The sequence below is a fragment of the Carassius gibelio genome, chromosome A3 (assembly GCF_023724105.1).
Source record: "Carassius gibelio isolate Cgi1373 ecotype wild population from Czech Republic chromosome A3, carGib1.2-hapl.c, whole genome shotgun sequence".
Taxonomy (NCBI): domain Eukaryota; kingdom Metazoa; phylum Chordata; class Actinopteri; order Cypriniformes; family Cyprinidae; genus Carassius; species Carassius gibelio.
The window spans coordinates 23,269,603-23,285,224 of NC_068373.1; the positions used below are offsets into that span (position 1 = coordinate 23,269,603).

Here is a 15,622-nt window from a genome sequence, read left to right on the forward strand (position 1 = left end):
CCATTCAGGATTCAGGACGTACAGGCATTGCAGAAAGTTTCACACAGGCATCTGGCGTGTGTGCTCACGGGTCCTAATTATCTTGGGTAAATGTCTCTGTTTTCTTTTTTACAGAAGATAATTTTGGCTCCGAGTTTGACTTGAATTCATACTAAAACGGTGATTGGCCTAAATTATTGTACTCGTCTTCACCGAAAAGGTACGTATGGCATAAGATAGAAGAGTTAATTTGTGAGCACTTACCGTAGTTTGCGGTGTTTTTGTTTGCGGCTCTTGTTAGCTAGCCAGCTATGCTAGGCTAACAGTTCACCCACACACGCGACGCGACAAATACGGCGCGCATGCATTATAATCCAGTAATTGCATTCATTTCATACATGTAGTGTTTACTCAGGCACATGGTAAAAAAAAACTGCGATTTTGACCACATTGAACGGTTAAAGTGCTCAGTGAGGGGTGCTGGTGTGCGGCAACGCGCTGAAAACTGCGCAAGTCGATTCATTCTATTCGCGTTGCGTTATTCACTCTAATCTAACATAGGAGACCATATTCATTATAGTACACTGCTTTGTTTGCGCTAACTAAAGTAATTTTCATATGCCTTCGCGCTTTCCCGTTCATGCTCTGATCTTATACCAAAAAATTACTGTTTTCTGTCTTTTTTTTTTCTTTTTTTCTTTTTTTTTTTTATAGATTTTTAATGTCTGCAAATAGTTTCCCGCGATTTAATGAACCTGTATGGTAATGGTTATCGCTTCCTTTTATTAAAGTTATCTGCCCGTCAAAGTTTCGGAATAAATGGTAATTTTCGAATTCCTTGGATATGAGAACCATGCATAATTTATTTATTTTATTTTTTTCATTTTCGCTTCTCCTTTTACAGATTTTTACTGTAAGTTACATACGTTTTCCGCAAATAACCGACATTAACATGTTTATAATCATCAAGTCGCCTTGTAGTCTGCATGAAATGAATTTCACGTCATCAGTTTTCTAAATGCATATTTGCACACTAAAAATAAGGAACAATGTACAGAATTAATATTTTAGGCTTTTGTTGTGTTTTAGGTTTAATGGAATGTCAGTAAAATTAGTTGGTTAATGGATAATGTCCTGGCAAAAAAAAAAAAGAGGAGTTTAGGGGTTATTGTGAACTCTGCTATGCATATTCTGTGCAAACCGTGCATATGTTTTGGGCCACAGTGTTCAATAAAATGTCATCAATCTTCAGGTGAAACCAATTTCTCAGATCATTTAGTCTTCTTAAACCCTGTCCCTTTCTAATAATCCACCTGAAGCTTGCATTCATTTAAGTGCAATGTCTACATCTCAATATACAATCGACAACCAGTTTATAGAACCAAGCTCCATCCTACATTTTAGATCATGTATTTTACTCTGTCACAATACAGATGAAAATATGATGCTATTTCTGTTACATTGTGACTTTAATAACATTAATAACCCCTGAAGTGGAAGTATCTAAAATGTCACATAGTTGGTTCAGATGAAACAGTAATATTCGGATATTATTACAGTAATATTCAGATGTTATTGTACAATATTAGATTATTGCATAATGCACATGGATTTCTCATCCTTCTCCACTTCCACTTAACCTTTTAACTGGTTTCTTCCACTGCTTTGGTTTTCATGAAAAGTGTAAGCATTGTGAATCATGCCCAGCTCTGATTGGCCTTTTTTTTTCTTTTCTTTTTTTAATTTACTATTTTTCATGTCACTGCATTGAAGGGAGAGCTGGACTCTTCCTCCTTTCAGAAATCCCAGAGCACCAGGTTTTATAAATGAATTAAATAGGGAAACCTATTAAATGGTTGATGTTATGTGAACATATTACAACCTATTAATCACTCCTGATACATTTAGAAAGTAAAGTTCACATTTACTGTACTTAAGAATCACATAATAATAGCCAATAACTTTGTTGAGAAAGGCCTTATTTGGATGATTTTGTCGGCTCATTCACTAATGGAGATTTTACAATTCACAATCACAATTGTAGTGTTGCTTATCACCACTGCTACAACTTCACTGCTGCATGTTCTTATAAAATAGAAACGTAAAAGCTCCTGTGTTTCAGACACTGTGGTGACATTTCTTTACTGGTGTGAAACTGATGTTATTACGATTTACCTTTTATGGCAGTCTCAACCAGTCGGGTGAAACCAGTGATATTTCAGTCTTAGTTAGTTTATGAAGTTATTTTATTAAAGGTCAGAATGGAAGAAAATGCTGATGAATATTATAAGGAGTTTTTTTTTCTAACCATTATTAACCTGTAATAACCTGTAAAGGCTTAATATCGAGTTAAATATTGACAATAGTTTTTGAAATGGCACGCTGGCTGTGTATAGCCTTACAGATATTTAAAGAGAAAAACATCCTTATTTTTCAGATTTTCAATCATTTTGTGGGCCACAAGTCATGTCTGGTATAGCATTGAGTCGTCTCTCACAAGAACGGAAGGCTTGGCGGAAAGACCATCCTTTTGTAAGTATGAGATGTTTCCGATCATAGATGTGCAGCTGGTATACAGAGATCTTGTTTATCTTGTTTAAGTGTTTGAGGTGCAACGGGGTTTGTGTATGTCTATCAGTTCCCAAACAACCTTTTCAGAGAATTAATAAATTAATATAATATTAAACTGTGGTATTAACCTTCGGAGGAAAAGCAATGAATGGGAGTATGTTCTATCTATGGAGGAGAAACTTATTTCACTTATGTCACTATTTAAATTTATTCTGTTGTTAAGTCACTGTTGAAACTGTTGGGGTGTATTTACTCTCACAAAAGAAACCACAGATAAAACAGTTTCCAGAGTATGACGTTTTGAAACCTTTGCAGCCACCCACCCACAGGATAAAAAAATATATATAGAGAATTTTTTTTTTTTTTTTTTTTTTTTTTTTTTATTCTCAGGGTTTTGTAGCCGTACCAACAAAAAACCCTGATGGAACTATGAACTTGATGAACTGGGAGTGTGCCATCCCTGGAAAAAAAGGGGTAAGTGCCAAATTTAGAACATTGAATTTAATGTTTGTGTTATGAATATGACATTAATTTTGTAAGGTGATGGTTTACAGTACAGAGACTCATTACTATTTACATATGGTATTTGCATTCATCTCCCAGCATGTTTCAGACATTCTATGCCCTTGGGTTTATTGTTGAATTAATTTTTTGATATTAAGAAGATGATAAGAGTTGGTGTGTGTGCTTTTTTTCTTTCTCCCCCTTCTCAGACTCCGTGGGAAGGAGGCTTGTTCAAACTTCGCATGCTGTTTAAGGACGACTATCCTTCCTCTCCACCAAAGTGTAAATCAGACGTTCAGTGGATCTTATCATTGTGCATATGACAAAGACAATGTTTGCACTAATTCTCCCTGGTTTTTATCGTTTAAATTCAGGTAAATTTGAGCCTCCTTTATTCCATCCGAATGTATATCCGTCTGGTACCGTATGCTTGTCTATATTAGAGGAAGACAAAGACTGGAGGCCTGCCATTACAATCAAGCAGGTAAGCTCTAAAGATTGGATCCTTAAAGGTTGCACTGCTTTGTAAATTGATCGACGCATTGTTAAAGGTCTTTAAATGGAGCAGCCAATAACAATAAGTGTTCAAGATTAAGGATAAATGATTTTCATTGGATTTCATTTTCAAGTGACTTATTTTTTATTATTTTTTGACCATTTGAACTTAATGCAATTGATTTGCGGTGCATATTAATCCCCTTTAAACCAAATCTTCAGTGCAATCCTGAAGAGGGCAGTGTTATCTCATAAAGCTCCACAACTGATTTATATTTTTAGATCTTGCTAGGAATTCAAGAACTCCTTAATGAACCAAATATCCAGGACCCCGCACAGGCTGAAGCATACACGATTTACTGGTACGCACCTCCAGCTCAAATATAGTCTTACCTGTGGAGGCCGAAATGCTTATTGCCTCTGTTGTGAATCTTGTTTGCGTTTCTGTTTCAGCCAGAACAGAGTGGAGTATGAAAAAAGGGTCCGAGCACAAGCCAAAAAGTTCTCGCCGTAAACCTCAAGATTTCACACTGTATTGGAAATGGGTTTTGACCAGGTCTCCTCGCCCCTGTTCCCCCCCCCCCTTACAAACCAGATCCACTTCATGCTAATTTACTGCTGGGCTTGAAGAAATGAATGTGTCGTGCCATTGTCAATCCACTGATGCTCGTCATAACAAACTCTTCCTGGGGGTTTTAAATTTGGTCTTTTGTATATTATCTTTTTCCTTGCCATTTGGGCAGCAGAGGAGCTCACCAAAAGTAGTGAGGTGTGGTTTTCTTGTTTTTTTTTTTTCTTTTTTGGAGGGGTGAGGTTATTTGTTAACAGTGCTACATATTTGGAAAAAAAAAAGAAAAAAGGCACAATATACATCATCCACCTGCAGAAGAAATTATATTCCACCGATGCAGAGGTATGAGCCTGAAACTGCTTTCGTTTTTGCTTAATCTTTTTTTTTCTTTCAGACTGGCCTCCTTAGTCTCTTTCATGGTTTTAATAATTTAAAACTTGCTATTAATGTCAGTATTTCAACTGCTGTAAAACGATACTTTTATACTTTCTTTACTTTGGATTAGTGTCAGTAGAGAGATTTCCATTCCTGATGCAGGCAGTGTACTAAGCATGTACCATTCAGTATGATGGCGTTGTGCTGCCTGGGCTGTCTGTTTTGCAAAAAAAAGTAAAAAAAAAAACGAACATACAAAAACGTCACGTAAAAGGCCTCTGAATCAAATGGTTAGTTAACCGCTGCATCAGTCTCTTTGTGTTTATATGGTGTTTTCATGTAAGTGTATAGAGTAAATAAAAGTGTTTATACAAAGCCAGTCATGACTACATGTTCTTCACACGAATGGATCGACTGCAACCATCTTGAAAGGTAAGTCTACTCGTGGTTCCTGATCATGGTCACTTTTTAATGTTTGACGATTGCTGTGCTACTGGAATGGATCCTGCGTGTGTGTGTGTGTGTGTGTTATGTATATATATATATATATATATATATATATATATATATATATATATATATATATATATATATATGCATAGATAGTGAATGGAGGTGTACACAGAAAAAATGTGACAACACTGGAAACTATTGTTTTTAATAGTAATATACATTTATTATTATTGTTAAATGTTACATTTGAAAATGGGCAGAAATTTGAAACCCCTGAAGATATGATCTGATCATTTTAGGCAGACACTAAGAAAAGATTGAAAATATGATTTGATTATTAAAATGTGTAATGTTTTATAAAATGTCAAGTGACCGGAATTACAAAATTCTTAATTTGATAAATTTAACATTTTTTATGCAACTGTAGTAGACATCATACAACTGAAAGTATGAATCAACCATTTCATTAAATTATTAATAGTTGTTTAATAAACAGTGTTAGTCGTATGAATGTTAATTTTGAAGTTGTTTTGTGTGTGTGTGTGTGTCTATATATATATATATATATATATAAAATTTATGATTTGTAAAGTCCTGCTTTTGACTCAAACATGATATTGTGCAATGGTCTTCACAATTATTTAATAACTATAGGAATGTAGATGATTAATAATTCGATTTTTGTGCTCTGAGTGAGATTAAGTTCTCTAAATTAGAGGCAATGTATGTGATTAGGTGAAATTTATGTCATGGTGGTACCTGGTCTGAAAAATTGGATAATCACTTTACTGCTATACCAAGATTAAATATGAAGCTGTTCATTTATTATAGCTGTCAGATTCGGCAGAAGATCTCTAGGGTCGATGCTGCCTAGCAGCTGCAGACCAGGACCTCTACTTGAAAGCTCAGTGTTTTGTTGGGCTGTTTGGAGGGATCGAGCAGCCAGATACCCATGAGAAAAATACCCACCATTGTATTTTAAAGGTGTAACAATGGCTGGCCCTGAATTTGATAAGCCGCCTCATTGAAATGAGATGTTAAAGCAGGAGAATTTCCATGCTAATTACGTATTCTTCCTCACAAAGGTAATTTTTAATCACTCTGACATGAACTTGGTTGGGTATTTATACTGCTCTTATTTTCGTGAGAATTGCAGATACTGTGAGCTTGTCAAGGCTGTTCTGATAGACTCCAGCCTCTCTCGGGGGTCAGCACAATTATGAATATGAATATTTTCTGCATGATTTCTACAGCCTGAGCTGTAGGAAGCTGCTGGAAACTATTAGGGAGGATATCATGTCACTACTGTAGAGACAGAAAGACCCACTTAAGATGTTATTCTGTTAATTGCAGGAGGAGATTGCTAGAGTGTAACTTCTTGGTAATTACTGGGTTGAATTCTTCTGAAAGCGTATTTTGATATTTTACAGTTTTTAACTTTATGCACTTCAAATTTAATCCAAAATCCCAGCATCATTAAAGCAGACACACTATAATTCGTGGTAGCTGTGAAGGCAAACTACTACTATTACTCATTGGCATTAAATATTTTTAAAAACCTTAATTTTTTATTTTTTATTATACATTTAATTATGAGAATTCTCATGAAAAAAATACATTCTGAACATGTACTCCACCCCAGTCCACCCATGATGTAGAAGCAATATTATGGATAGACCACTCGTTTTTTTAGAGAAAGCAATAGTCTGAAGTTAAAAACATATTGGTGGTTTGTTTCTTACAAGCATGCAGCTTTTCACTTCACAAGACATTCATTGATGGACTGGTGTGGATTAGTCTACTTGTGTATTATTGTGATGTTTTTTGTATTAGTTGTTTGGACTCCCATTGTGACGGCACCCATTCACTGCAGGTGATTCTACTGGCCGAATATCATAGTGGCTTAAAGATGGGCTGTTTGGCTTGGGTAAGTAAGTAGCCATCTAGCATCCACCAAAAAAAAAAAAAAAAAAAAGGGCTAACAACCTTTCCAAACACATAACAATGCACTTATCACATCATTGTGCTGCCTTGTTTTGCATGAAAAAATCTAATTGGATATGAATGTCCTCTGTGAGTTTCATAGGACACAATAGGATTTTGAAACCATATGCAGCAGTCTGCATTTTGCTAATTACGTATGGTACAAGAATGTCACCGGGACCTTTTGTGTGTCTTAAGGGATTTCTTACAGTAATCTTGTTGATTGCCATCTTCAAGTTAAATAAGATTAACACAATGCAAAGGACAGTTCTGCAATGCAAATGAAATCATTAACAGTGCTCTACCCACATCCTCGACACCGAAGCATTTCATGCCTCTCCCCATTTCTGGGAAGGTGGCGTTGATTATTTTTCTCAGTCACGTTTCATAAATGCTGATTGCCATTTAGAGACCTTTTACTCCTGACAGCAACTTCATTTCTAAATGACTTATTTCCTCTGTATCCAGAATCGCTGCATCTAATATCCATTTGGTAATCACCGGATGTAATGGGGAAATTGTACATGTTCGGATGTCACAGTCAAAGACCAGGAAGGGAAATACCTTTGATGCATTATTGCATTCCCTTTCCAAATGCTGTTCATTTGTAGATCTTGTCCGTGTTAGATCCCAATGCATGTTTAAATCAAAAGTCCCTGCTCTGTGTCTCTATCCGTCTTTAAAGTAAAGCTGTATTTGCTGTGTTGTAGATACTTCAAATAGTCTGATCTAGCTGGAGCAGGGTATTAATGATGTGCCCATGGAAACAGATGAAAGGGTCATTGTGAACCCTTTCCTCTGATCAAAAACCAACAGATATCTGCAGTCGTCCACTAAGGCATCTATCACACATTATAATAAAAGGAATATAGGATATAATGGATCTAAAGACTAAAATGTCTAGAAGCTGTCATAGGATGGGAACTGAATGGTATATGGTGCGTTGGATGAGTCATTTTAATATCGAGAAATAACTTTCCTGTATTTGTGCCTGACTGTTTATAGAGCCGAGCTTTGTTGCACATCACTCAAATTAACTACATTTCTACATGACTGACTCATGAAATGTGATTTCAGCTGCATGCAGCTATTAATAACAGACTTATTCAATTAACAACATGCACAACATTTGGCATTGCTGTATTTGTAATAAACAAATGCTTTGTACAACCAAAATATTTATTTATATATATATATATATAAACAATAATATGATCACTTGTGGCAGCACTGAATAACCCCGTAATATATAAAATGCTCACGATTACACAAAAGGAGGAGACGCCTGTGCGATGACGATTCAAGCCATGCAAAGCTTTGAGTGCTGTCTATTAGGGAAGCTTGAAAGAAATATTTCCATTTGATCCTTTCAAACTCTGATATATTTGAATACAAAACAGTACGCGGCACCACAAGTGGGGTGGTGAAAATGGAAACCTCTAGAGCTTCAAAGGATCCATCAATTGTGGCAAACGCCTATTTATAAAGTGCGGGCCTTAATTCTCCATGTTACAAGCACTCAGTGTTTGCAGGAAAACAACACGGTAGCATCCTGTTCAAATCTATTTCATTCTGACCCGACCACTTAGCATGCACTCAAAAAGAAAAGAACCTGCGTGTGGTAGTACATTGGGTTATAGCTCAACAACAGTGGCTCTTAATTATGTTTTCTTTTTTTAATGAGTTTTAGCATGCTTTATTTGTTGTGGAAAGTCTGTTTCGATGCTAATCCATCTAATAAAAAAAAATTGACATATTAAATTTAACTATTCTGCATAGTAGCCAACAGAATCAGCTGTAAATAGAGTATATAAAAATAGAGTTTTTCTGTGTCAGGGAGTAAGGTAGTGATGCTTCCAAATTAGCAAAAGTAGTTTAATTTAACTGTGTTCAAACTAGTGCAGCTTTTCCAATAACGAGCTGGTTTTTAACCCTCGTAATGCATTTTAAAATCTGCATAAACATTGGCGTTCTGGGATAAGTTTGAACCTAGTTGAACAACAGCTTGTAAAACCGTATTGTATCTGATCAATAACTTCTCATTAATGAGAGAATTTGCAAAAATGTCAAGGATTTAAATGTTACCATATGAGCTATTTCAACGTTAATGCCACATTTAACCCTTTATAGTTTTTGAAAATTTTAAAGTTTACTACAGAAAAAGAAATCACTATTTCATAATATGAAAATATAATTTAAGAATTACCAGTATCAACTGGATTTAGATTCCTTTGAACCTTTTAAGAAATGACTGCTCAAAAAGAGTCAAATTTATGAACGTTACATATCCTTTTTTTGTCTAACAAAACAACATCAGACCAACATAAATATTACTCTGAAATATTTTTCAATCAATTTAATACATTTTGCTTTCATAAACCTCTATGTGAATAATGTGATGCTTTGATTGTTCATCAGTAAGCTTGCATAACAACATTTTGACTCAAAAGTGTGTGAGACATGAAAAAAAAAGAGTATTTTTAAGAGGTTTAACCCTTAGATCCAAAACATCTGCATAACATAATTTATAGATGTGTTGACAATTGTCTTGACACAGTTTCAAAGTTTGGTTCCCATACTAAAAACTCTCTCTCTAACTGATCTCATTCATTTTAAATCCTCAGTTTTTGTACTAGCAAACATATTTTTTGTAGCTTGTAGAATACCTAACTGCTTGTTCAGTACACTAGCTTGTTTAATTATATGGTTCGCTTGTATCTTGACAAGCAGCAGATGTTTGATGGCGACAATCCCAATCCATTCCAGCGTTGAAGCCAGGTGCTACGATTTCGGTGCAGCTGTGAAATCATTCAGAGTAAACACCCGCCAGACACATTCTCCCATCCTCACCTTCTTGTGTGCAGGTAAAACCGTTTAGAACTTCTTCCAGCCATTTGGAAATCCATTGCTGAGAAGAGATGGAGCTGCTAAAGAATAATATCAGCATACTGAGAGGCGCCTAACCCCAGCAGCTACGTAATTAATGTGTCCGAGGCTATTTATAGTATAGCGAGGAAAGGCAGTGGAGACGTGGGTGGTGTAGATGGGTGAGGGGTTGGTGGTGGGGTATAAGGAACGAGCCGGAGGGGGTGAAGTGACACTTTGCGTTGCCTCTTCTCTATGAATTCTGAGGCTTCATATGTGGATGGCAAATAGTGAAATGTCCTGAGACAGGGTCTGATGTAGCAATAAAAGACACAGATTGTACCGATTATAGAAACATCTGATCTTCTACCTTAACCTATTTTGTACAAAAAAATACCAGCCGACTATTGTCAGGCACTTTTCTTGAGAGCGTTTGCACTGTTTGAGATCAATTCAACAGAACTCAGTAGCTGCTCTTTCATCGCTTGCAGACTTCGCAGTTCTGTTTTTTCAGCTAGGTATCAAATTTGTCTCAGATATTTCTCCTACAATTCCTGATGTGCAATAAAAATAGACAGTTGTTGATAAAGAGCTATAAGATGGACGTGGATGGCATATAAATCATTTGATTTGGAAGAATTTGATGAGAGTTCATATTCAGATCTGACATTTGAATGCAGCAAACTTAGCAAATCAGAGCATAGTTTGATACATAGCTTTTTGATTGGTGTGTTTTTCAAGACCTTTTTCTGAGGAGAAAAAGCAAACAAGTGTCTTTAAGTGTCTCCATCAAATCTCATTTCTGTAAACAATTGAGATGCTAACTCTATAAACTGTATTTTATTGTATTTGATACACAAATTTCGAAGGTCTCTAGACTATCAACATGACTGAAAATAAAAGCTGTTGTACACAACCTACTACATAAATTATCATTTGACTGACAGTTTACACTTTTTATACTTTTATACCTTTTAATATAAATCTAAAACTTTCCCTCTTCATGTCATGATACTCATTTATTACTTTCACATTGTTATTAATATTTCAAGAATCAAAACTTACTGGACTGAAGCAACTTAGGCTTACTTGATTATCCACACATCATTTTCTGTAATTTCATGTTAAATGTGAGCATCAAATATGATATGATTTTCTTTTTCTTTTTTTCATATTGCATATATTTTAAATAAAAAAAAAACTTTCATCATAAAACTAAGCATTTAAACCATCTAAGAGATTTATTGGGAGATACTGATTTTATTATTTATTTTATATTAGTATTGTTATTGTTAATGAGATTGTTATAACAATAATTTACATTACAAGCTAGAATTTCAACATACCTTCGGACCACAGAAATATCAGCAACATTTATTTTTTTACATTTTGTATAATAATAATAAAAAAAACTGTTTTATATATATATATATATATATATATATATATATATATATATATATATATATATATATATATATATATATATATATATATATATATATATATATATATATATATTTACACCTGCATTACAGGATTTTTTTCTTAGCTCTCCATAATTCTTTGAACAAAAATGACCCGTGATAGAATCACCTGGTCTCTGCTTGAGTTTAAAAGCTTAAACAAAATGAAAAACTGGCATTTGGCAAAGATAGGGATTTAATTTCCTGAACTGACTTGCCAGATCTGTTTTTTGAGACTGACGTTAGCTAGTCCAATAGCTATGTTGACACTAATCTAATTTAGTTTCCCACATTGAAAGACCGGTAATCAATAACCACAGCTCAATAACATCAGCCTATATCAGTGAAGAAGTAGGCCAATTTTAAAGAAACCTGTCACATGCACCCATTTAAATTAAACCTATCTGGAGAAAACACCTCATATCTCAGCGATGTTCTTGGAGTGGAGGTCGTTTTCCTCTTGTGATCTAGAAAGACTCCTCAATGTTCTGTGCTATAGTTTTTTTTCTTCCGGCCCTGAGCGCTTAAAGCATCATGTTTGCTCATATTCTCACACACATGTGCATGAACACAAGGCTCTCACACGTTTGGTCTGTGACAGCATGAGTCACCGCACTGTTTGGGAGCTCGGGTCCACGCTTTCCCTCAAACTAATAAATGTCTCAGATTTACTGTCTGCAGGGTAGCACCTCCTCCTACTGGTTTGTCTAATTGGAACAAAATAGAGGAGACCTACATAAATGCCAAGTCTCGTCTGTGGCTTTCTTTCACCAAGCTCTGAAAACAATAGCCTAGAGGTTTGATGGTGGTTTTGTGAAATTTGCCCTAGTTATACGAGGCTGGCAAACCCCACAGTAAGGGAGAGTCAATTATTGGGATGATTTATAAAATTGTAGGCTGTCCAGACTGTGATATTCATCTGTTTGGCAGGCAACACTCATGCAACCCTTATAGAGAATCTATTATTCTCTATATAAAGCAGATGAATTGTAGCTCCAAATACTCACACTTTTTGGACGTTTATAGCTGTTTTGCATAACGAAGTCTATTTTATTTTATGTTGCAGCACATGATCTACACACAAAAACGAAAAAATATCTTGCTTTATAATAGTATAAAACGCCGAAAAGCTGTTCTTTCTTTGCAAAGCAGCTGACAGCCCCTCAGCAACAGCTCGTGGCATGCAAAGTAGTCTTGCACTTCCCTTGACCATATATGGATCTTACCGGCGCGCAAGAGAGCAGACGGAAACGTCTCGGAGAAATTAAAACGTTTTCCTGTCATCAGATGAGGACAAATTAACGTTTATTGCTTAGTTGACATCTCCCGTCTTAAAGGGATATACCACCGACCAGTTGCGTAGATTTCGATGGGCGAAGAAAAGTCAGAGACGCACAGAAACAGTCGAGCAAGCATCGCACAGCAGTGAATGAGAAATCCACAGGTGAGACGCATTTCTACGGATTTTTACGTGCATTGTGCTGCCTGAACGGGATGCTTTTATTTAACATTGTGAATTATAGTCTAATAAGCCTGAGTGGGAAATATTACTAGCTTTATTCTATTTTCTGTGAGTGCAAGTCAACATACATTTTGTTAAGTCTTGCTTTACACTTGCGTTATAGGGTTACGGGATTTTTTTTCCAATATACTCAGTCGCATTATTTTTGTCATTTAATCTGCGTAATGGCTTATGTGGATTTGAATTGGGTTTTAGTGACTGCTTGGGCTTTTTAAGCATTTGATTTAATGGTTTTACGCTTTTTTGCTGCTTGCAAGTCTCTGTTTATATCTTAAAGTACTTTAACACCTGTAGATATGTCTCAACAGATGTTATGGGTGGTAACGTAGCTCTCAGAGGGCGCAATTTATTTTATTATTATTATTATTTATTTGCCTGACAATGAAACAGAACATTTTGCCTTGAAACTGAACTATCATTTTGCTTTTGTCTTATTTAGTATGCAGTCATTAGACAGAAGTAGAACTGTTTGTGGTGTGATGTAACGTTACATCAATAAGCTTTAGGTATTAGGTGAAGCAGTGTTTCATTTCACTTTCATTTGTCTAGATGGTGAAATAATGATGGATTAAATAGTATAAAAGGGCTTCATACACTAAAAAATTAAATAAATACATTTTTTGTTCAAATTTCAAATCTAAGAGTGCAGATTAAAAAAAAAAGTACAAATAATGCATAAATAATTGAATGAGGTGTGTCTGGATTACATGGGGTACCCATAAAAATCTTAATTTAAATGCGAACACATATTTTATTTTACCCCTGAGTAATAGGTTGATGGTGCAATGGTACACAAGCCAGTTAGTTGCCAAGACAACAACACATATAGACACAAGACCAGGTTGAAAATCCAAGAAGAAAATTATAAATCAAGTGTAGTATGTTCATTTAAACACAATTTTGGAGTGCAAAAACTTTTTAGTACAAAGAGGGGAGGAGGGGGGGTGGAATCAGAGAAAAACGTAAGAGCTAGTCCCACTGTAATTGAATGTGAAAGCTCCGCAGTCTTCCCTTTGGTGTGTGATTGACAGTTTAAATCTTTGCTGTTCTTAATGGGGCTTGAGCAGACGTGTGAGCAGAGCTTCCTGCCACAGGTGAAAGACAGCACTCCATTCTCTCATCTGTCTTTCTGTGAACGTCTCAGTACGGCAATAGAAAACAAGTGGAAATCTATTACTTCTTTGTTTTTGTTTTTTTTTTTATATATATATTTTGCTATATATATATATATATATATATATATATATATATATATATATATATATATATATTAATGGGCTGCAATCAGATGCTGTCCTGGAGTTTAAGAGTCTTTTGATTTAAAAGTAACCAGTATTTTATTAGAGCTTTTGGCTTGCAAATGTCAATCCATTTTTCATTTCGCTCTAAAATCATGACAGCTCGTCATCATTTACCATTTATGTTACCCAATAATCAGCTGCTTTACTTTAGCAGAGTAAAATTTCCCTGTCTAATTTGAGAAGACTACTTGAGAGTTGCTGTTTATTTGAAAAGTAACCTGTTAGTAAACCATAGTAAATGTCAAATAAATCGAGGCAGTGTTATTGTTTCATTCTATCATATGAAATAAGCAGCACAAGATCAGTTCCCGTTGATATAAAGTGGACAACACAGTCTGACAACTGGAAAATATGTGTAATAGATGGTAATAATTTACCCCAAAATAAAAATGTTCATAATTTACTCACCCTTACTTCACAGCTTTATTCTTTATGTTGGTAGTTTATAGTGACCATGTCTAGTAAAGTTAAAAAAGGCATGCAATTCATCGTTTTTGTATGCTCTATTCTAAGTGTTCTCAAGTCATTTTAAGCAATGTGTGATGAACAAACTGAAATTTAAGTCATTATTCACTGACAATCCATCAGTGAGTTGAATGAGAACCACTAAACTATATTGTATAGCTGCAGAAGACTTGTATATAGCTACATTTTTGTTATGTTCGGAGCTTAATGTTAGTGGACAAGGTAATAATGGAAATGACAACAGAATTAAAAGAAAAATTGTTGAAAGATCCCATTAGCCCCAAAGAAATATAGATAAACTGCTCATTTTCAAGAAGTAAGCATACTAAATTTAGAAGCTTGTCAAGCTGCATTCTTTTAGCCAAATTTCAGTGCAGCAATGCATGCATCCTTTGTGGAGAAGGCGATTTCGGGATGCACTGCAATGATTTGTGAACAAAATTTAAATAAATAAAAAATAATTAAAATCATGTAAAAAAGAAATAAATACAGATGCATGAGAAATACTTTATACTTTAGAACTTTCAGTACTAAAAATTATCAATTAAAATGTTATGTCTACTATTTAAAATAAAAAAGTTAATTTGCCAATGGCAGCCAGGTTTTTCAAGATAAGTGGATGTCCTTATAAAATCATCATCATAATAATAATGGCACATGGACAAAGATTTGCATGCCAATTTTCAGATCAATCAGACAAATGGTTCCTTTGTTAATTCCATTTACATATAAATATAAATTAAATATTAGATATTATTTCACTTCAAAACAACAACAACTAACGACCCCCTTAATTTTAATTAAATTAAATATTGGGATATAATTTATCAAACATTTCATTTTCATATTTTTTTATGCTTAAAGGGTTAGTTCAACCAAAAATGAAAATTATGCCATTAATAACTCAGAACACAGTTCAAGATATTCTAGATTTAGTCCGAGAGCTTTCAGTCCCTCCATTGAAGCTGTGTGTACGGTATACTGTCCATGTCCAGAAAGGTAAGAAAAACATCATCAGAGTAGTCCATGTGACATCAGAGGGTCAGTTAGAATATTTTGAAGCATCGAAAAA

The 15,622-nt window shown here is 34.9% G+C and overlaps 2 protein-coding genes across 3 annotated transcripts in view; both read left to right on the forward strand.

Moving 5' to 3' along the window:
- The first annotated feature begins 25 nt into the window (after positions 1 to 25).
- On the forward strand, positions 26 to 4,874 carry ube2ia (ubiquitin-conjugating enzyme E2Ia). Of its 2 annotated transcripts, none has more exons than XM_052550821.1 (7): positions 26 to 199; positions 2,417 to 2,511; positions 2,941 to 3,024; positions 3,264 to 3,336; positions 3,429 to 3,538; positions 3,832 to 3,911; positions 4,003 to 4,874. In XM_052550821.1, exons 2-7 carry the CDS (start codon positions 2,446 to 2,448, stop codon positions 4,061 to 4,063), a joined length of 474 nt encoding a protein of 157 aa, XP_052406781.1. In that variant the 5' UTR covers positions 26 to 199; positions 2,417 to 2,445; the 3' UTR covers positions 4,064 to 4,874. The 2 variants fall into 2 exon arrangements, with proteins under 2 accessions (XP_052406781.1, XP_052406790.1); XM_052550830.1 differs by having other exon boundaries at positions 42 to 86.
- A 7,430-nt stretch (positions 4,875 to 12,304) lies between these two features.
- The window catches only part of LOC127952418 (BAI1-associated protein 3-like), a 50,126-nt gene continuing 46,808 nt past the window's right edge, over positions 12,305 to 15,622 (forward strand). Inside the window, exon 1 of the mRNA XM_052550850.1 lies at positions 12,305 to 12,706. The gene's annotated coding sequence lies outside the window, so the exon portion shown is untranslated. The remainder of the gene's footprint in view (positions 12,707 to 15,622) is intronic.